At 39.0% G+C, this 21,599-nt stretch overlaps 1 protein-coding gene across 3 annotated transcripts in view; it reads right to left on the reverse strand.

The window, feature by feature from the left end:
• Nucleotides 1–21,599, reverse strand: part of LOC115410097 (adenosine kinase-like) — a 247,018-nt gene that overhangs the window by 119,377 nt on the left and 106,042 nt on the right. For all 3 annotated transcript variants that reach the window (XM_030121542.1, XM_030121543.1, XM_030121544.1), the window contains 2 exons: nucleotides 16,317–16,489; nucleotides 13,421–13,529 (listed from right to left, as the gene is read on the reverse strand). In XM_030121542.1, coding sequence (XP_029977402.1) covers nucleotides 13,421–13,529; nucleotides 16,317–16,489 — 282 coding nt within the window. The remainder of the gene's footprint in view (nucleotides 1–13,420; nucleotides 13,530–16,316; nucleotides 16,490–21,599) is intronic.

Genomic DNA, 21,599 nt, shown 5'->3' on the forward strand with positions numbered 1-21,599 from the left:
TGATGTACCCCCCGTGAAATATTTTTTCAGCCAAGTACCCCTTAACCAGTGCAAAGCATTTTTGGTTGAAAAAAAGAAAAGACTTAAAACAGAGTGTTGTGCCATCAGTGTCTGATTTATTAAACTTTGGAACTCCATTTGTAGTGGTCTCTCTTGAACTATTTGGAAATAAAAAGATATAACTAAAAAAAAGAAAGAAATAATTAACTTAATTATAAATAAAGATTTGTGCACATAAAAATAATTATCAACTTAAAGTGTCCTCCTTTGGGATCATAGTAAAGATCTGTTGTCAAAAAGAATTACACTTCAACCATGACTCCATTGTTTGAGTTTTCAAGTGATTGACAGGTGATGCTCGGTGGCATATAACAGGTTGGGTTGAACTATTCTGGTATGGGGGAGACTCTGGGTTTTTAGGATGATGAAATTAAATAGCCTACTGAATATAAAATTTATTTTATGAACTTATATAGTTCCTGAAATATTTAATTAATTTAATAATTATTTTTAAAGGATTGTTGCATGAATGCTACTTTTTAAATATATTTTAAAATCTCATGTACCCCCTGGAGTGCCTTCATGAACCCCCAGGGGTACGTGTACCCCCATTTGAGAACCACTGGTTTAATTTATAACATAGTCTAGCACACTATTATTAACTGATATACAATTAAAAAAGTGAATGTTAGATTAATAGTATTGAAAATAGCCAAACATTCTGAAGTTATTGTAAAACCTAAAAGATTTGAGGTTTTAGTGAAATCATTAAAAGCTGCAGCCATGATTTACTGAATTATGAAAGAAAATGTGGCAGATTTTCTTTTTTCTCAGCACCACTCGGTAGCTGGATATTTAAAGTGATGAAGAAAATGTCTATTATTTAGTCAGAAATAGAAATCCTTAGCTCGACTGACCACTCAAGTGCTAAACCTGGTCACACAAGTGCAATTTTTCATGTTTAAAAATATATGTATAGTAAAATACATTGAATTCTTTTGAAAGTCAGTATTAGTGTTAGACAGTGTTGGACTGAAATGAGCAGATAACTTTGAAGTGGTGGCATTTTTAGTCCAGGTTTAAACTGGAAAATGCCTTTATTTACCTGGAATGCAAAGTAAATTAACCCTGCTTAAAATTGGCAGGAACTTAAAAGCTTTGTGCAACAAGATACATTTGGTCTATTTTGGTTAAACCTGTGCTGATTTTGGCAGAGAATATTTACATCGATCAGCCATAACACTCTGACCACTGACAGGGGAAGTGGTATTAATGTTGATTATGTCATTCCAATGGGACCTGTCAGTGGGTGGATATAATAGGCAGCAAGTGAACATTTAGTACTTAAAGTTGATGTATTTGAAAGAGCAAAATGGTCAGGTGTAGGAATCTGAGGAACTTTGACAAGGGAGAAATTGTGCCAAAGTACTGGCCTAATGTAAAGTGGTTAATACCTACCAAAAGTATCTGAAAAACAACATCTGGATCTCAACCAATCCAGCATCTATGGGAGCAGAACATTATTGCCCCGTCTAATATTGTGTAGGTTCCTCTTTTACCACAAAAACAGCTCTGATCCGAGGCCTAGACTCCACCAGACCACTGAAGATGTGCTGTGGTATCTGGACCAAGATGTTAGAAGCAGATCCCTGAAGTCCCTGAAGTAGAGGTGGACCTCCATGGATCAGATTTGTTTGATTCTCAATGGTCCTGAGATAGGGATGTCTTTCCTTTGACAATTTTTGGTCGGTACTAACTACTGCAGACTAGGAACTAACAAGACCTGCAGTTGTGGAGATGCTCTGACCCAGTCATCAACATTACAATATGGACCTGGTCAAATGCCGCGTTTCCACTACGTGGTATCGGCTCAATTCGACTCGACTCAACCTTTTTGCGTTTCCATTACGAAAAAGGTCCTGGAATCTGGTACCTGGTGATAGTTTTTTGGTATCACCTCCGCCGAGGTTCCGGGACTGGGGAATAGATACTAAAACATTATGTGTAAACACTGCAGACTCCTGATTGGTCAGAGAGTCGTCTCCGTGACCCGCCATTTTACAAAAAACCAGATGTGGAAGTTTACAGTAAATATTGCAGTAGGTTAATCCACATGATGACAGCCCGCAAAACTATACCGTGGTTTGCCAAGGAGGTTTGGACATAAAAGTTCAGCATGAGCTTGACGAGACAACACACAATGAGCGAGTTTATCAGCAACTCTCTGAGCAGACGACATGGAAGTAACGCGCTGCATCGCTATGACGTCCAGGTACTCTAAAGTTGGTAGTATCCTGTAATGGAAACGGTCTCCAGGAATAGGACCTGGTACCCGAGTCGAGTCAAGCCGAGCCGAATCGAGCTGGTTCCATGTAGTGGAAACGTGGCAAAAGTCACTCAGTTCCTTAAGTTGATCATTTTGGTGCTTTGACGACTATATGTTCATGCGCTGCCTAATATATCCAACCCAGTGAAAGGTACCAGCATAGTGAAATCAACAACATTATTACCACTCTTCTTATCAGTGATCAGAATGTTATGGCTGATCGGTATTTTTGCTGTTATCATTATATTTGTCCAAACAAATGTACCTTTAGGTGTACCAGGCATTAAAATGAACAAGAAATTGAAGAAAACAAGGGTTGTCTAAGAATTTTTTCCAAAACTACTGTATGTTACCTATGATCCCTGATGTTCATGGATCAAATTCTATGGCCTGTTTTAAGGGTGTTCTTCATTTAATGACATTCTACTGGTTTTTGGATCACTTTTGTTTTGTTTGGATTGTTGAGTCCAGGAACTGATCAACTGTAAAATCAACAAAATACAATTGAGGACAAGTATTTTAAATACTATTATACCAATTATGCCTAATGTAATGTCACTAATTTGCACCATAGTTAATGTATGTGCTATAGTCAAATTAACAATCTCTATGTAATTTAGCATCTGTTTGACAGCAACAACACAAATTATTATTGTTTTTTAATATAACTGTATATAAAGTTAGACAGTAAGGTGAGTATTGACCGTCTAAAACACCAAATTCACACAATTACTCAAAATCTCCTGTTTTGGAAGGTAGATTTTCTGGGGGTTTTTTCAAAGGAGTTGAAGAGGGCAATGTCATAACTTCACTTTCTTGCCAAAGAGAGCTGGGAATATTCTAAGTATAGCACACACTTGATATAAAATTGATGTTTTCAGGTGTCTAAAATACATCTCGTTGCTGCCTCCATCCGCAGCAGTACACATGGCCATCAGGCACGATTCATGGCCGCAAAGAGGCTATTTATTTTCTTTCAGCTTTACTTGACAAATAATTACTCAGACTATTCAATTAAGCAGTGGGCCGTGCTTCAAATGGCCACAACATCCCAGTGTAGGACTGAGATGTTATTTTACAACTCATGAATAAAAAAGCCGCACACGTCGGGCTCTTTGATGCAGAAAGGGACAAGTTGATAGAAAGTAGAAATATCATTAAACCATTTCTTCCCCATTGCGGCGAGGCAGAAAGTAAAACAGACTTGTTGCTGGTGGAGCAGATGCACACAGTAATCTGGGGTGAAAGGACACGGTGTTTTCCCTGGTGAAGAAGAAAAACTGTTTTTACAAGGTAACGTGGGTGTACAAGGAGAAAGTCGCTGCATGCTGGTAGAGTAATATGGACTAGAGTCTGGAAGCCTGCCAGAGTCCAAAACCTTGCCCCCCTCCAGGAGGCAATTACTCAAGATACAATGGATTAAAGCTGTTCTGGTTTCTTCTTGTAGATCAAATTTAGGAGGCTGAAAATAAAGACTCCCAAAATAAAAACAGCGCAGCTCTGCCAACTTTTTAAACATTTCTACACACAGATTTCAAACTGGAAATAAATAAAAATAAATCACAGAAAGTACACATATCCAAACCAAAATAGATGTGTTTTTTAGCATAATGAGAAGTGTGCTGTGTTTCTTCTCTGCATAAGAACAAAAACGGTCAACTCTGACATCCTGTAAACGTCCTCCACCGTGACTTCTAACATGTTTGCTTTTATAAACATCACTGTGTAAACTAGAGATAATGATTCATAAATTAAATAAAACCGGCAAAAGTGGAAAGTTTATACTCTTACTCTAAGAGAAATTACAATAATAAGACATAACTCTCCCCAAGTACAATATTTCAGTACAAATTTGAGGGACTTTCCTTGAGTATTTCCACTTTATTCTTCTACTCCACTTCATTTGCAAGGAAAACATTGTACATCTGACAGCTTTAGCACTTTTCATATTATAATTTTGCTGTAGATTGAATGAACCAACAGTAGAAAACACAAAAAGCTTAAAAATCGACAAAAGTAAAATGCAACCTGCAAGATAGAGCCTCAAAAAATGTATCCAAAAAGATCATATATAATAATACAACATTTTTATTGCACAATTTACTTGCTTAGTTTACAAAAAAATATATCTTAAGTAAGGTTTTAAGTAAAAGTATGTACTTGTAGTGGAGTACTTTCACAGGGTTGCATTAGTACTTGAACTTAAGGAAAACACATTAATAATTCTCTACTGATTTGAGTACAAATACTGATACTTTCTCTACATTTCAGAGAAAAAGAGAAAAGAGAAACTACTAATAAATAGTACCATTTTTCTACATTTTTTGTCATTTATCCCTTAAAAACCTAGAACTATTTTTGTGGTGTGACTTCCAAATTAATTTCATGATTATTATGATTTGTTATCATATTATTCTCCATATTTTGAATTTTGATAAAATCAGGTATTTTCCTGTATTTATTTTGATGATCATGTAAACATTCATAACAAAGTGGATTCAATGATTATTATATGAAAACAGAGAAAACTGATTAATTGAATGAGTAAAAAACAAGTGTCTACAACCACTGTCATTTGTTTTACTGGTGAATCAATGTTGTAGAAGATGACAGTGCTTCCATGTTCACTATGCAGCCTCTGAACGTCCAAATGGGTCATATTTGATGACAATGAAAATTATTTACATGTATTGATATGATTAGTGGATCCAAAGTTATTACATATTTTAGATTACTAAATGCTTTGGTTGTTTAGGTCTTTGAGAGTTAATATTTAGTATATACCAAATTTAATATTAAATCCTAACCTCTTTCAGAATGCACAAATTACAGCACATTATAGTAATTTTATAGAGATAACAAACTAAAAATATTCACCTTTAAGGGCAATTCTTATTGTAGCATTGGGTTTTACAAACATAAATAAATGTCTGCTTATTTGAGCATTTTATTAGGGAGGCTATAGATTAGTTCACTTCCCCTCCCTGTGTTTTTAGCCTTGCTGGTGCCTTGAGGACATTTCTCTCTCCTTTTAGAAGTCGCCTCTAGCCTGTACTGCTTTTTTGGAGCCTTTGCCCGAGTGAGATGAACTTCTAAAAGGTCCAAAGGAAACTGAAAAACAGTGAAGTTCCACAATAACACAAACTAACTTCCTGTAACTGCACTGTAACTGTGCTGTGTGTTCTGGGAGGTAAAATTACTGCTTGTGTGAAGGAAGTCTGGTGGCTTTAGAATTGTACAACAACTTCAGTACTTTGTCTGAAAAATAAGGTAAAGCACTGAAAATTTAAATCTTAGGTGGCTTAAATGGATTTTTCCACCATCCACTGCTTCTGTACCATTGCCTTCTGAAAAGTGAAAAACATCAACTATAGGTAAAAGATTATAGATGAGTGCGTTGTAAAAACAAACTTCAAAAACCTGAACTAATTCTTCAATGTGAAAATAGTTTCACTATCTAATTTCATATAACAAGTCTGAGAGTAGTTTATCTGATCATGTGATTCAGAGCTGCACAGTTTAGGATTTTAGTGTCATCACAGCAGCATGTAGACAAATACAATAGAATAGAATAGAATAGAATAGAATAGAATAGAATAGAATAGAATAGAATAGAATAATAGAAAATCTGTTCAGCAGCTCTGTTCTGCTTAGCAGCAAAAACACTTTGTGCAAAAAAGACTATATAAAATATCACACAAAATACTTAAAAATTAAGGTAATGTGCAAATCTACAGGATAAAATATTAAAGAACTAAAGTACTACTAAACCTACTGAAATATAACAAAAGCTAACTCTATACTATAGATGAGAAAAATGTACAAAAAATATGTTTACGTGATCACAGGCTGTAAAAGTACAGAAAATTAACTCAAGCACATCATGTTACATGTTTTTGCAGCTGGATACAACAGTAAACCATGCATGGTTCCCATTTTCCAGCTTAGCTACAAGAGAAATGTGTCTGAAATAACTTGGATATAAGGGTTCCTGGATAGACACAGTTTGCACATACAATAAATCAGTGATCGCAATGATTGTCCATCATTTAATCAGTTTACAAACTACAGCACACCCTGTTTTTGACCACACACTGAAAATGATGAAAACAACCACCTACAAAAGCTGTAGAAAGAATGATAGCCTAAATCAGGAATGTTTTATACAGTACAGCTGACACAATACAATGCAACACATTTTTTAAATGTGCATCACAAAGCTCAGTATCGGGAGCACAAAACTAATTGTGATGCCTTTGCCAGTGTTACACCATAAGAAAAAGGTCCAAGTGTTTCGTTTGTAGGAAACTTTGTAGTATAATTTGCACAAATAAACAGTGGTTTTAAGTACATTGTAAAAAATCTGGGCTTTTACTTGTAATGTGTCGTGTTTTCACTGTGTTACGGCTATTTCTATTCAAGGATCTGAATACTTTTTCCAACACTGTGTTTAAGTACAAGAGCCAAATCAGGATTAAGGATAATTTTTTAAGCAACCTAAATAAATCCCACAGACGATGGAAGCCACATGATGTCTCCACAGCCAGCCGTTTGGCCTCTCCACCCCAATTCACCACGCTCCTCCCACTCAGGCCTGCAGGGCGGCGGCGCTGGCTGATCCAGGCCGGCCCATACATCCCACTGGCACAGGACGCCCCGTCGAGAGCCAATCACCAAAGCCCGCACTCCTGACAGCTCATTACCACTCAATTAGGCAGGTGCACCTCCACGCACTGCCTTCTGACAAATGCAGCCCTCCCAGATGCATGTTTAACATTCGGGAGAATTATATAGTGACAGCAAACACTAAACGCCTCACCCTTATCACTTGATTGCCTCAAGATTGAAATCCCATAATTGGCGCAGGCCAGCGGGAAGAAAAAAAAAGCCAATAAATATGATGCAGTCGGCTTGTAATTGAACAATTATGAATTCATATTCATAAGATGCTTGCTGGCAATTACAAAATGCCATCTGATTAGGCGCAATTTGAAATGACATTGTTCCCTGCTAAAGACACTCGGGTGTCAGCCTAATAAAGAGAAGACACATCATAGCGGCCGCTCGCCCACCGACATGACCTCCAGAGACGGAGACATGCTGACACAGTGGCTTGGCCACTGATGGACGGACGGGATTTGGCACCCATCGCTCTTTGTCCCCTAAAACCTCCAGCTCAGGCTCACACAGAAAAATAACAGCACCGAGGGTTGACTTTCAAATTTTTAACACCAGTGGGCACAGATTGTGCACATAACAAAACACAAGCAAGGCGAAAAAATGTTGATCCCTTGAGAACAGATTCTAATCAAGATGAAATGATTTACAAATCTATTTAATAAGGCTTGCCAGAAGTCAAACTTGGCATGTAAATGCGGTGGGGATTAAATTTCATCGGCAACCAAGACTGTAACTGATCGCCTGCAGACAAAGGGGGAGCCTGCCAGTTTTTTCTCTCCCCCCTCCATTTCTTCTCCTCCCTCTCCCTCCCTCTTTCTCTCCACTGCCTCGTGATCCCTCCCTGGCTCTGTGGTGGAAGGACAGGGGCAGTGCGGAGTGGTGCAGTACACAGAAAAGACAGAAAAGGAGAGGGGGAGGCAGAGGAAGAGAGGAGATAAAGAGAGGTGACGAGAGAGGAAGAGGGGGGAGATGGGAAAAGGAGGATGGAGGAAGAGGAAGCTCAAGGTCAGCCTGAGGACAGCGTGGCCCTCTGAGTTGGACAGCCGCAGTCACCTCTGTGCTAATCAGCCCTTCGGCAGGCTGATGAGGTGTCAGTTTGTGTGGAAAACCTCTCCCTTTGCTTTTCTGGCTGCAAATTGCAGGGGCTGCTAGGGCGGAGTAACAATGTGTGTGTGTGTGTGTGTGTGTGTGTGTGTGTGTGTCTGTGTGTGTCTATGTGTGTGTGTGCCACTCTGGGGTGTAAGCAGGCTGACGTGCTGCTTGTGGTGCCAGTATTGCGCTTTTTTTCCCTCTGTCTCTCTTTTCCTTGCATATTATGCTACAGTGACTGAAGCTGAACTCAGCTTTCCCCTGCAGTGAGGGCAGAAACACAACTGCCAATTAATGCTATATGCACTGAGCCAGTGTTAACAGTGTGAGTACCTCGACTTGCTGCGCTGTTTGAAATAAAGGTGGGCTCGCTGTTTTCCTCGGGCGTGGCAAACCGATGGCATGATAGCGCCGTTCGCAGCTGTGAGAAGGTTTGTGACCTAACAGCGCTGCAGCTTGTGTCTCATTGGGCGATTTTTTGAGCTGGCACAGGCGACTGTCTCCTCTGTCTATCCTTGGGTTATTTCTGACCATCTGTGCCCAGTCATTAACAGGCCTTTTTGCAGTCAATTGTCTTGTTTGTCACCCCTCTTCTGTCTTTCTGCTACTTGTTCAATGCCTCCAAAATGGAAATGTAATAGATTTTATTTATTTGAAGTGGACAAAACAATAAGATTTAGTCTGCAACATACTCGAGCTGTGAGTATGTTCTAGCATTTGATTAACAATATTTTTCATCTTTTGACGATGCTTTGCACATGGCAGAGAAGCAGGCGGGAAAAGGACACAAAGGCAACACAAACAAAGATATGGCAATGTGTACTAGCCACATTTGGCTAGTACATCTAGAGTCTCACTTACCCAGTTTGCCAAGAGGTAAGAAAGAACTAAACACATCATGCTTACTCATGTCCTTCTCATCTCTGCTGAGAGCTGCACATGCTCAGTACCAGTCAGACACATAAAAGAAAATGGCAGCAGGAAAGACAATTATAAGCTGAAGTATCAGTGAGGATTTCAATTATCCTGTAAATACACTGGGTGGTTGTGTGGAGTTAAAGGATGTGGGCGAAACTCCAATTAGCTAAACGTTAGCTTACAACACCTCCACACAGGCGCCTTTAAAAAAGATATGGAAGGAAAAGAACAATGGAAATGCAAACACAAAAAGCATAACCTTTAATCTAGAGTGAGTGTTGTCGTGTATGTCACCTGTATGAAGATATATGTTTGTATGTATGTTTTTGTATCATAAGACCATTACAATGCAACTGGATCATAATATGAGCTTGTGCTTTAACTTGTTTGTCATCTTTCCACTGATTAAAGAAGTCTCATAATAAGCTTTAGTAAACATTAGCATTATTAGCAAAATGTCATTAGAAGGTTCGATGTACCATTTAGAGGATTGTTTCTCTGAGAATCTCCTTTGCATCTAAGAAAAAAAACAATAAATATTGAGTGAAATAAACTGGGACTTTTTAGCAATGAATATGTATTTTGTATGGATTAAACAAGCATGTCAATAAATGACTGTTTCACACATCATATGCAAATACATTTCATATATGAAAATGCCAGACATTTCTATCTTATTTTTATTTCATTAGGGTGAGTCATTGAGATCAGGACATCATTTGCAAGAGACAAGAAAGTACAAAACATATACACATCTAAATAACACAGTTCATTTACTCTGGACAATAACGTCACACACACAGAAATAGCATAACACATAAATTTAGGTTGACCTGGAGATGCACCAAAGGCTGATTTTTTTGTTCCTAAATGTAAATAGCCTAAGTTAGGAGAGGCCATTTTATTAGCTAAGGAGAGCTGTGGAGCCATAGGTTAATTCAAAGTGGCATCATGGAGGATGCATCAAGCAGTGGAGATCAAATTACAGGGCAAAGCGCTCAGTGGCAAGAAAAACAAGCCAGTGGTATGCTGCAGAATGTGTACGTGCAAGACGTGTGTGTTTAGCAGCGTGTGTGGAGAGGAAAAAAAAGAAAGAGGTGGGGGGGGGAGGGAGCAAAAGAGACAGCAAAAGGAGAGGAGGGAGGAAGAGGAGGAGGAGGGCCGAAAGGGGAGGGGGGAGAAGAGGCTAACTGGGCCAGCACACACATCACCCCCACCAATTAGAGTCACTCATCTCCTCTTCACACAGTACATCAGCCTCCATTTCTGATGTTTACAATCGTTGGGGAAAGAAATAACAGTAAACATCACTGCAGCGGCAGAAAAAGCAAAAAAAAAAGCACAAGATATCCACTGCCTGAAATGCGTTTAGCCGTTCCTTCCCCCCCCTCACGCCTTTGTTATTGGTCTTTGTGCAATGATTTGCCTAAGGACCCAGATTTCCTAGCAACAGCCTGCCACCAAACATTTGGCAGGAGTTCAACATTTTTTCTCTTTGTGAGAAATGGCAGTGCTGCCTCCCTGCTTTGCGTCTGCCACCAGCCCTGCTGCTGCTGCTGCTGCTGCTGGATGAGCCAGACCGGCTGCAAGAGCCCCTCTAATAATTCTGTTTTCATCCAATCACACCACATAGTCGCAGGCACCTTGAGAGCCTCTGCCAGGAGTCATCAATCACCTCTTTAACACACACACTCTGGCAAACATGTGCACGCAATAACATGTTAACATACATGTGCACGTTTTCAGTAATTTAATTACCAGATTAGAGTGTACAAGACCGCGTGCAACGGCGTTTAATGAAAATCAACAAAGCATATTAATACGGCAGAGGTTGGTACAGTGAGACAGAGAGAGGAGGGAGAAAATGTACAATCTGGCTGTAAATTGGGTAAATACATCTGAGTGCTCTCGACAAGGTTAATGGAGAGAGGAGGCCTTAGTGAACGCCGGTCTAGACACGCCACACAGTATTAAGTGGGAATAGCTGTGGCAGTGTATTCGCCTAAGTACTTTAGAAGTGCGAATGGGACTCTAATAAAGCGAATGATCCCCCTGTTTTGACAAAGAGGCCCAGGAGGGACGCTGAACACCACGTTTGAGATTCCAAGCACTGACAAACACCCATTTGTGGCCCTTCTATCCCCCCCAAATCCCACGGAAGCTTTTCCCTGCGCGCAACTCTGTCGGATGTGGGCAAAACCCAACTGCCAATTTGCAGAGGATGTGCCGTGTTTGCTAATGCGAAGCAGAGGCTAAAAATGAGACCACACAAACTCTGGAGGATGGACTGATCTGCTTTCTGGCACTGGCACTGACAGTTTTTTTTTTTTTTTTTTGGAGGTGGGAGTGGGGTGGTGTTTCTGAGACTGGGCAGCTAATTATGAAACCTCCGTCATTATGGTACTACAGTACACTCATGTTGAAAGGCAGAGATTCTGCAGGTTTCAACAAGACTTTTTAAGACCATTATGAATGCAATGTAAGATCTATTTCAAGTCCACAGCATCTGTGCTTCTAATGTTGGCTCAAGATGATGTGCTACAACAAAAGATGACGCATTGCAAGCTGTGCCACTGGTATAAAATGGTTTTCACTTCCTGACTCCTAAATAGGCGGAGTTGGGAGGATTAAAAACATTGTGTGGATGGGAGAAGATAGATTAATGAAGATTAAATAAAACAAAAATACAAGAGCTTAATGCGTTTTACAGTATAACAACATTAGCTAGATGGAAGGGCATTACAAACCAACAACAGCCAACTCAGTCAGACCATAAAGCACTAGTTAATATTAATAACCAGCTTATTACTTACCTGTCTGTATCTTCAGATACAGTACAAATGCAATGCTGAGCTTTTTTTTTTGCATGTGTTTATGTTTTCTTCAAAGGATAAATGCATTGCCAAATTTCAGTTTAGAATCAGAATGCTGCAAAAATATGATATTTGTAAAAAAACAGGCCCAATATTTACTTTAGTGACCAAAGAATTAGTCATTATCTGTGTTCATGACATCTCTTTAGTGTATCATCTTGTGACTAAACCATTAAATGGATGTGTTTACTCAAAAAGACAAAAATCCAGTCTGCAGTTAATGCAGCTTCTGGGGTCTAAAAGTCTCTGGGGTAGAACAATGACAAAAGATCCAGTTTGTTGACATCGTGAATTTTTGTTGGATCATGGGAGTTGTTGTTTGTAGCACTAGTGTAGATGAAAATCTGAACGTTTACAGAATAGTGTTTTATTCATATTACATTTAGTGATGAATACTCATGTAATTCCATGTTGAGGAATTAGTCAAAAGTATTATCTAGTGTAATCTCAAAATTAGCATGATTTAACTGACTAATTTTAAGGGAATTAAGCTAGTGTGTTACTGTAGATATTAGCTTGTTGTAAAATGATCACACATTGTAAAGAGACAAAATATATCAGTGAATTAATTGTCTCCAAGGTCACTGTGCTGCTAAACAGCATGCAAATAATAAAAAAGTGTGGCTGAGGTAAAGCCACAGTACTGTTACTGTCTAATTCTTAACATGTTTCCCCAAAATAAAGTTGAATAAAATTAAGTGTTTTTCTGAATTTGAGAATGGTTGGAAATACTTGACAAACTACAGTGACACAAGTCAATAAAAATATATTACATACAGCCTGTAAAGATCATATTTAAGAGATTTTAAGACCTAAAATCCATTTTATTAACTGGATTTGAGACTTTTTAAGGACCTGTGAAAGCCCTGATAGAGAGCATAATAGAATTCTCATGGGACAATGCCAAGACATACGTTGATGGGGAGGATATAACGCTGATTTATGCTGATAATGAACTGCTTATAGTGGTGGAATGCAGCGCAATTTCAAGGCTATCATTTTGACTTGAGATCAGAAAAAATGTTGATCCATCAGAATTAGGCGTAATCCCAAACAGTGAAACATGAGCATGAGCAGGCCACTCTACTCCAGAAGCTGCAAGTAAAGACATTACCTAGTGTGAATGCACCGCACATCTGTCCTCCTCCATCTATGTTTTGTCTGAAACGGGGGAGGGAGGGGGCAGACTCTGCAGAACGGGGGCTGTATGAACTTGCATAATCAATTTTCACACTTGCACAGCACCTGTTGGCTTGTCTTCCCGTTAAAAGGAGTGAATGAATGCGTTACATGTAGAACAATTTCACACTGTGCTGCAGCTTCGCGCACAAAGACCAAAGGAAAATAAGGAGAATGGAGCCGTATTGTCTCAATAGGTAACATAGCTCATTTCACTCCACAAAGGATGAATAGATATATTAACAATGCAGAAGGCGCACTGAGGCATTTCCTGAATAAAGCCTCTTAACATTTTGTCCTCTTCTGGCAATAGAGTTGGGGAACAGTCATTTTGAATATAGAGGGTCTCACTTACCGCAATATAATAGACCTTGGCTTTCTCCACCAGCTCCCAGTTGCTGTCCAAGTCCAGGTGTTTTTCCTTTTTGTAGCAGTTTGCCGCTGCCAGGTTAGCAACAAGGGACCTGCCGAGACAGACCCCATAAATCTTCCGCCTCGCTTATCATCCATCTTAATTTTGTCTCAAAAACATCCCTAAAAACATTCGGGCCCAGACTTCCCTTTGTTCTTTTTGTGATATAAAAGGATGATAATAGTTTCTGGGAATGTCTGGACCAAGGTGAAATAAAGTCATCTGGATGTCTTTATTTTTCTTTCTCTTCTAAAACACTGGAGACATTTTCAAGGCCAACAAAGAGCCACCTTCAAATGATCTAAATAATCACTTCACCTGGCAGTGTGTTGTTAACAAAGGTGTTGGAACCAGAGAAACACTTCACTAAATGAACACTTGAGTGGAGTAGTGAGCGAGCAGGTGGCATTATCTTAACATAGCTCATCAGCCAGTCCTCGGATGTGCCGTCTCTTTACGAGCGGCCATCAAAATGAGTGCAACCATCATGGCTACTTAGGGGGAAACAGTTAGGAGACCATATGACGGGAAGGGGCCTGTTTTCACACGGCTCGACGTCAAAAAGAAAAGCAGCCGTGCGATCAGCTGATACGACAGGGCTGAGACTGCAGAGCTCCACTAATCGCACTCGGAGGTCAGAAAAAACACACAACAAGCTAAATGAGTGTCATTACAGACCCACAACCTAAGGTTAGGCTGCAGAGATTGAAAGGTAAAGCTGAAAAACACCAAATGAATCACAAAAGAAACCCAAATTCACCCATAATCAAGTAAGCATTGATGATATTTTGCAATTTAAACATATGCAAAACAATGTGCATCTTTTAGCTCTTAAGTTGAAGTTCAAGTTTTCATAGCAATTGTGAAAAATAACTAACGGCAAATCATTCCCCTGAGGCATGTAGTGGAAAATATGAGATACAAGTAGATAGAATGCAACAAGATTGTTGCCAAGAAAAAGAATGAAAAAAAAAAGAAAAAAAAACCACACAAAATAAATAGGATTCACAGAGAAATAGATCATTAAAATTATCAGCACATTAGTACATACTACAAACACATTTAGTTTTATTTAGTTTGTGTTACAATCTTAACATGTAATGATTTAATGATTTTAGTTGTAACAGCTGTAATTTTACAACAGATTTTTTTGTTTTTACACAGTAGCTATTCTGAGCTCCAATCATCACAAAACATTATAATATCCTAAATTATAATAATAATAATAATAATCTACAACTAAATGACACTAAACTTTTTGTGAGAGAAAATATACTCATCAATTTTGCAAATAACAGTTTCCTTTTTAATGACCATATTTATGTGCAACATCAATGTATTCTTGCTCATTATACCTGCATTTAAAGACTCAGCAATTGTTTATTTTTTCGACTTCTGAAAGAGCTGCAAATATAACACTTAATAAATGAGACTTTAGAGAAATGTTTACAGTACACTATGCATCCTTTAGCGTTGGATTTTAAGTCAAATTGTACTTTTTTTGTTCTAGTTTGGTCTCCACCATCTCCGGGGAAGTTTATATGTAAACTATTTATTCATTGAACTTTTTACTATACTGTACTGTACTATATTGTACTATATCCTCTAGAGACCCAGCAATGCATTTTTGTCCTCTGTAGGGGACAGGAGTTTCACAGCTTTACTTAAAAAACACTCACACAAAAATGCTGTTCACTGCAAAGGACATTCCATAAAGAAATAAAAAATGTATCTGAACAAACTACTGCAGTACTTAATGTAAAAAAGCCAAAACGTTTGCTTTCCTGGGTCTCAGGAGGATATTTTGACATGTGTCATGCTGATATAAACCAGCCAGTATCGAGGTCTGAAATAATGCAGATAATCTGAAATAAATCATGTCTGCTGGGTTTTTGACAGTTTTAAATGTTATGACTAACAGCAGTTTTAAAAAAGAAAAATCTCAAGACACTGGAAGGGTTGAACTATTGATTCTGTATGTGAGACATGTAGATATCTATAATCTCAGACTGTGGACCTCCAGTTGTCAGATTCCTGACTGAAGGAGGTACACTGTTTTTTTTATTTTTTTATTTTTTTTGAAGACTTGGCACTAATCAAAGCCCGTGGGCTGTGACATACTGACTCCCAATTCTTCAAAGCCATCACCTTTCCAATCTTTCCCTGTCGGCGACCTTTCCTCCGGCCTCCTGAGCTGTCTGTTAAACACCTGTAAGAAACATTACAGGGCTCGTCTCCCAGAGCAAGGCACCTGACCTTTTCAGGTGTCAGAGCCCACATCAAACAAGCCCACTAAGACCGATCAGTGGGGCCGGCTCCAGGGGCGGTCGAGGTCCAGCCGCTGACTGACTGACAACTGCAGAGGAAGGGAGTGTTTAGAGACGGAGCTTATTGATCCACACCTGGTCTATCATGAACTGGAGCCCTCTCTGTTAGTGATATTTCTGCGTGTGCAGGCTTTGACCTCTGCTGTCTCAGACGTGCTGATGATGATGCTAGCGTAAGAGTCGCCAGAGACGCTAAAGCCCCTTTTTACAGCCGCAAAAGGCTGACAGGTGAGAGCAGGGATAGCCCAGCCATCTCTAACACATTGCTACTGTCAGCCTATAGATGGATGACAACCCACTGGGGCGGCAGAGACTGAGTGGGGGCCTGGAAAAACACACTCAAGCTGTTCTTTTTCCTTTTGATGTGTGAGCTGAGCTATGATTCCCTGTTATGACTTCCAGCCCTGAGGAGTCAACTGCCTGCCTGAGGATGTAAAAATGAAGCGGAATGACTCTCTTAGATGGGAGTTAAGGGTCGATTTGTGGTCAGGGGTGACTGAACGGTGGCTAACCTGTTGTCCCCGGTGATGCAGGCTGCACAGGTACCAGTTGGCTCCTCGTTTTGTTGGTAGTAATGGGCATCAACGTGGGCTTCATCTGCCTTTTTCTTCAGGATCTCCCCAAAGCGGTCGGTGCCGATGCAACCGAAGAAGGTAGCCACCTTGTGGGGTTTCTGGAGCATCCACTAAGAAAGAGAAAAGAAATACATCAGCAAAAGCAGTGCATTTATTTAGGGATATTTTGCATTTAAACATATGGTATTAAAGAATGTAATAAGCATATAAGGATGCAGAAGGATCTTATTTTTCCTCTCATAACACAATGAAATAAAGTCTTGAATAAACACTATGGTGTCTACACATCTGGAGTATTGGAGTTATTAAGTCCTTAATTATTTGGAAGCAAATAAGAGCCAATTTTTGGACTAACAGTTCTTTAACACAAGAAACAAATAGAGAGAAGTATGAGGCATTTCAGAGCTATATTCACAATAAAACTGGACAGACAAAAACTGGGTTAGACGCTAACTAACATAGCTAGTTTGCGAGGTTAGTGCACTGTTGCTATCAAGTAAAGACAATATAAGTAACCAAAATGTGATCAAAATGTATATGATAGACAGTATTAAGAATTGAGAATTAAATCCTGTACTAAAATGATACACAATTACTCATCTTAAAATTAATATTAAATCACTTTATGTTGCTATACTAGCTAACATTACTAAGCATCTAAGCTTTGAATTTTTACTGGTCAAATCACAACTATAATACAAATGCAGCTATTGAATCCATAATGTAGTTCATTTATGTGATATTTAAGACTATTGTTCTGAAAATTGGTTTTCTTTACTTTGGAAAATCTCACAGAAAAAAAATAGAGTGACAAGTTGGGTTCATTTTCGGTTTGACATGCGAGTAGTGAAAAGGCACCAGAAGGATTCATAGAAGAACTCATTAAGGCTGCAAATGCACAGCTGTAACGATTTTAATTTACAAAAGATGCATTCGATGTAGTTCCAGGGTTCTGATTTGTGCATGCTGGTCCACTGGCATAGTTTTGTAGGGCATTTAAATGGAACAGACCCAAAATTAATGTCATTAAATGGCCTGTATTTAACCTGCTGTGTGTATCTCTGTGAGCTGCATGTCCAGGTTCTGAACTCCAATGTGTGAGTCTGATTTAAATAGATGCTTTAGAGTTATGTTAGAATGTAAGGACGTTTCATTTATTATAACACTTCAGTAGAACAAATTAGGTCAAAACATTTTTAGTAAGTAATAAAAACAGTACAGGAAAATGTTGATTACTGTTTATTTCAACTAGATATTATCAGTATTGTCGTAATCATGTCAGTTGAAAATGACAAAAAATGCAAATAAAAATGCAGTTTCTGGTCAGATGCAACAACTAAAAACCACTACACACAGTCTAAGTCTCCAAAAACCAGAGAAAATGAGAGAAAACTGCCTACATTTAGGTAATAGGTAAGAAAGTCATCAGTTCGAATTGTAATGATTTAACCTCAAAAGATGAACATATGGTATTTTGGCCAAATGTTTCAGTCCAACACATTGAAGCAAAGCTGAGTAACTGGAAACGCATAAATCAACACTGGAAACCTTAAAGATAATATGTTCCATAGGCTCTAATCATGTGACAGTTTACACTAAACATGTAATAATGAGCAAATTTCATTCATTAAGGCTTTGGCTGATTTCAATATTTGCTGGGAATGCATTGATACATCATTCATTACCATTTTTAAAACAGCATTTACTGTGAGCTCAGTTTACAAAATATAAGTCTGTTTGAGGGGTCAAGTTCAGCCAAGGCAGATGGCACACAAACTGTAGCTTCACAGCAAACATACTGCTTGTGATATATGAGGCTGCGAGCTGTCGTAAACAGCCCAAGACCGATTCGACTCCACACAGAGGCACTATTCTCATCCAGGCACTTCAGCCTCCCTGTGTGCTAAAAACAGTCTCATCTCCTTATTTACACAAACCCCATAATTCAGAGCTCCATCCTACTTACGCAAACACTGACTCTGTGTGTGTGTGTGTGAGGCCATTTTTTGGTCCTGATGTACTCGGTGACTTTTACCTGATGACTGAAGTGACGGGGTGAATGGGTGGGGTAGGGTGGTGGTAGGAGGGTGGGGGTATGGGGTGGGATGGGGGGGGGTGCTGCTCAAATTCTCCAGCGCTCAGATTTAACCTCCAAAGATTTATTGACGTACAGTACGTGCTGCTGTTTGCTCATTTTATTGCAGCCTCCTGTTTTGTTGCTGACGGGGGCCCCTTGTGAATGAGATGTTGCTGCTTTCGGGGATGACCTGTATATGTGTGAAATTAATCATTTCACACGACCAAATAGCATCTCGGTAGGGGAAGAAAAATGCATTTTCATCACCCATCCTGAGATGCTCTGTGCTGTTATTTTACGCTCGCACCCTCCTCTCAGCTCTGCAGGTAACTAGTTCAGAAAGAAAAAAAATAAATAAATAAAATAAACCAGGAAAAATTCATTACTTTAAGCCAGGTGGGTTTACGAACTGAGATAACTCATCAGACACAGCAGGTTTTACACATTTCACAAACTGACTTTGTAACTAAACACTGTTTTAGCTAAACTAGACCTACTAGTACATTTTTAATATAAGGGTACAAATGTTCACTGTTAACTAGCTGTTGACTTTCGGAAGTTAGCAGGAGAAAAATATTAGTTAATGCCCTAGTATTAGTAGAATATGGACACAACAAGGCATTTATAAGCGCTTCACAATGACTAATACCTATATGTAAGCTAACAAAGAGCTAGTAAAATGGACAATATGTGTATGTTACAGTGAAGTAGTACTGACCATCCTGTACAAAAAAGTCTAAAAACCAAACATATTTCATTTACAGTGACCGTTTACATGCACACTAACATTCCATTGTTGTTCGGAACTTGATGCAAGAAGACGTTTAGACCAAAAATCAACTGCACAAAATAAACTATGAGAACTTGTCTTTGTGTAAATCTGCCCTTTTCAGTTAAAATCAGTGATGGAACATCTGTAAAATATAAATACATAACTATAAAACACAAAAAAAATATTAATTTTTGTTGGAAAAATATTTAAATTGGACATCATCACACATAGCAAGAATAAAAAGTATGTAAAAGTAAGTAAGTACTGCTGTGTATTTTGTGTATGTTGTTATTTACTCTCCTTAGTGTCAGGGAAATTGAGAAATCTGATAAGTAACATGCATACCAAACAAATCTGTGAAATATTTACCATCAGTTCGGCCAGTTAAAAAGTGCTGATAAAGGTCAAAAACTCCAGCAGCACTCATCATATAAAATAAACTTGTGTAACCCTAAATTTAGACCAATGTGTCATAACTTCTGGTGTTCATCAGGGTCAAAAAAATACATGACCTGCTGCTCTTGAATGAGATACAAAACATGAAAAAGTTTGCCGAGAGGGGTTTGGTTTATGAAAAGTACAGATAAGGTTGATCATTGTACCACGTTAGCAAAAAAAAAAAAAAATTTTACTGAAGAACAAATAGTTAAGTGCCACGAGCTAAAATGCTTTGGTATAGATTTAGAGTAAAATAAAGCTGTTCTACATGGAGTTCCTGGCCTATTGCAAGTTTTTCTCCTCTTCTATGGATCTTGGATTTGGGTGAAGTTGTGCCAGAACCTTCTACTTAAATTTAATCTGCATTAATAGGAAGTTTTAGAACCTATCAGTGTCTGCAGAACTTTGCTTCCACTGCAGTTCCAATTTTAGTTTTTGATTCTCAGTTGATTAATTACTTTGCGTTTTCATGTTCAGCGATCCAGATTTATTCGTTTAATTATTCAGTATGCTGACTATATGCACACAAGGTGATCTCGTTCGCACAAAATATTAACTAGTTCCAAATACCATGCAAAAAAAAAATAGTATAATGAACTTCCTCAGACAGACGGTGTGTGATTATGTAAAAAATAAATAAATAAAGAGGCAACTATCAGGCCTTTAGGGGATGTGTATGACTTAATTCATGGATAAAAAGAATAGGCTACACCCACCTGAGACCCAGGAATGTAAAAAAAATTTGGGTTTTTTACATTAAATAATTGTCTTAGTTGGACAGTATATACTTGTCTTGATGCAACAGTTCCTTCAGATACATTTTTATTGTATTTTTTTTTAACTGTGAAACTCTTACCCCCTACAGAGGACAAAAATGTATTACTGCATCCCAAGAGGATATAATAACTAATATCAAACATGATTCATGCCCAAAGTGTCCTTTTTTTCTTCAGAAGGTTGACATCGGCCATTTAATGGACTATTACCTTCTTGTTGCTCCAAACTATTGTTACTATATAGGCCTCTAAAAATCCACTATTGCTCGATGTCTGCTCATGGATTGTTTGACTTCCATTGAATAATGCAGGAAAAACAAGCCTTTTATTCCAGCACTTAAGATAATATTAAGCTCAGCTATTAAGTAAAATGACCAGCGATGAAACCACATATGACTGCTGCATCTGTGGCTGCGAGCAGGCCTACAGCATGTCATATTGAGTCATGGTTCAGTCATTCAGCCTCGCCCTCCCCCCCGCCTTCCCTCCCTCCCTTCCTCCCCACCTGGCTGAAATACACAAACAAGTCCACACATGCACGCGCAAATCCACAGCGAAAGCTCTTCTTCTTCTTCCCTAACCTCTTGCTGCAGGCACCTCACACTTATCAAGGTCACTGGCTCGGGTACACGTCAAGTCCAATCTGATTTTCCCTCCGCCGTGATGAGCTCCCAATCCAAGGTTAGGAGCTGCAGGCTGTAAATAATGACAGCGCGGCCCCTCCATTTGCAGGCCTCTCAGGTGGGAATAGAGAGGGCCACTCAGGGGCCCCCGTCCCTCTGATGACAGCATGGTGAATCACAGTGCAGCCACCGACCTCACCCCCCCCCCCCGAGTCGACTCCCCTGCCTCCTCCACCTCCTCTCTTCCTCTGTCCGTCGGCTGTACTCTCACTGCCAGCTCAGCTTGTCATTTTACAGGGTCATTAACAGACACACTAACATGTGCATGAGTACACATTGCACCCACGCAGGGAAAAAGCCACATATATACACACACACACACACACACACACTGCCTCCCTTTTCTAAAAAAACAAAACAAAAAAACACCCCCCTGCTTTTGCCAGGAGCTGCTCTCCTACACCAATAACCACAAAGCAGCAATAGATAAGAACAAAATGTCTTCATTATAAAAAAATCTTGCAGCTTTTTTTT

The sequence above is a fragment of the Sphaeramia orbicularis genome, chromosome 19, assembly GCF_902148855.1.
Source record: "Sphaeramia orbicularis chromosome 19, fSphaOr1.1, whole genome shotgun sequence".
NCBI lineage: Eukaryota > Metazoa > Chordata > Actinopteri > Kurtiformes > Apogonidae > Sphaeramia > Sphaeramia orbicularis.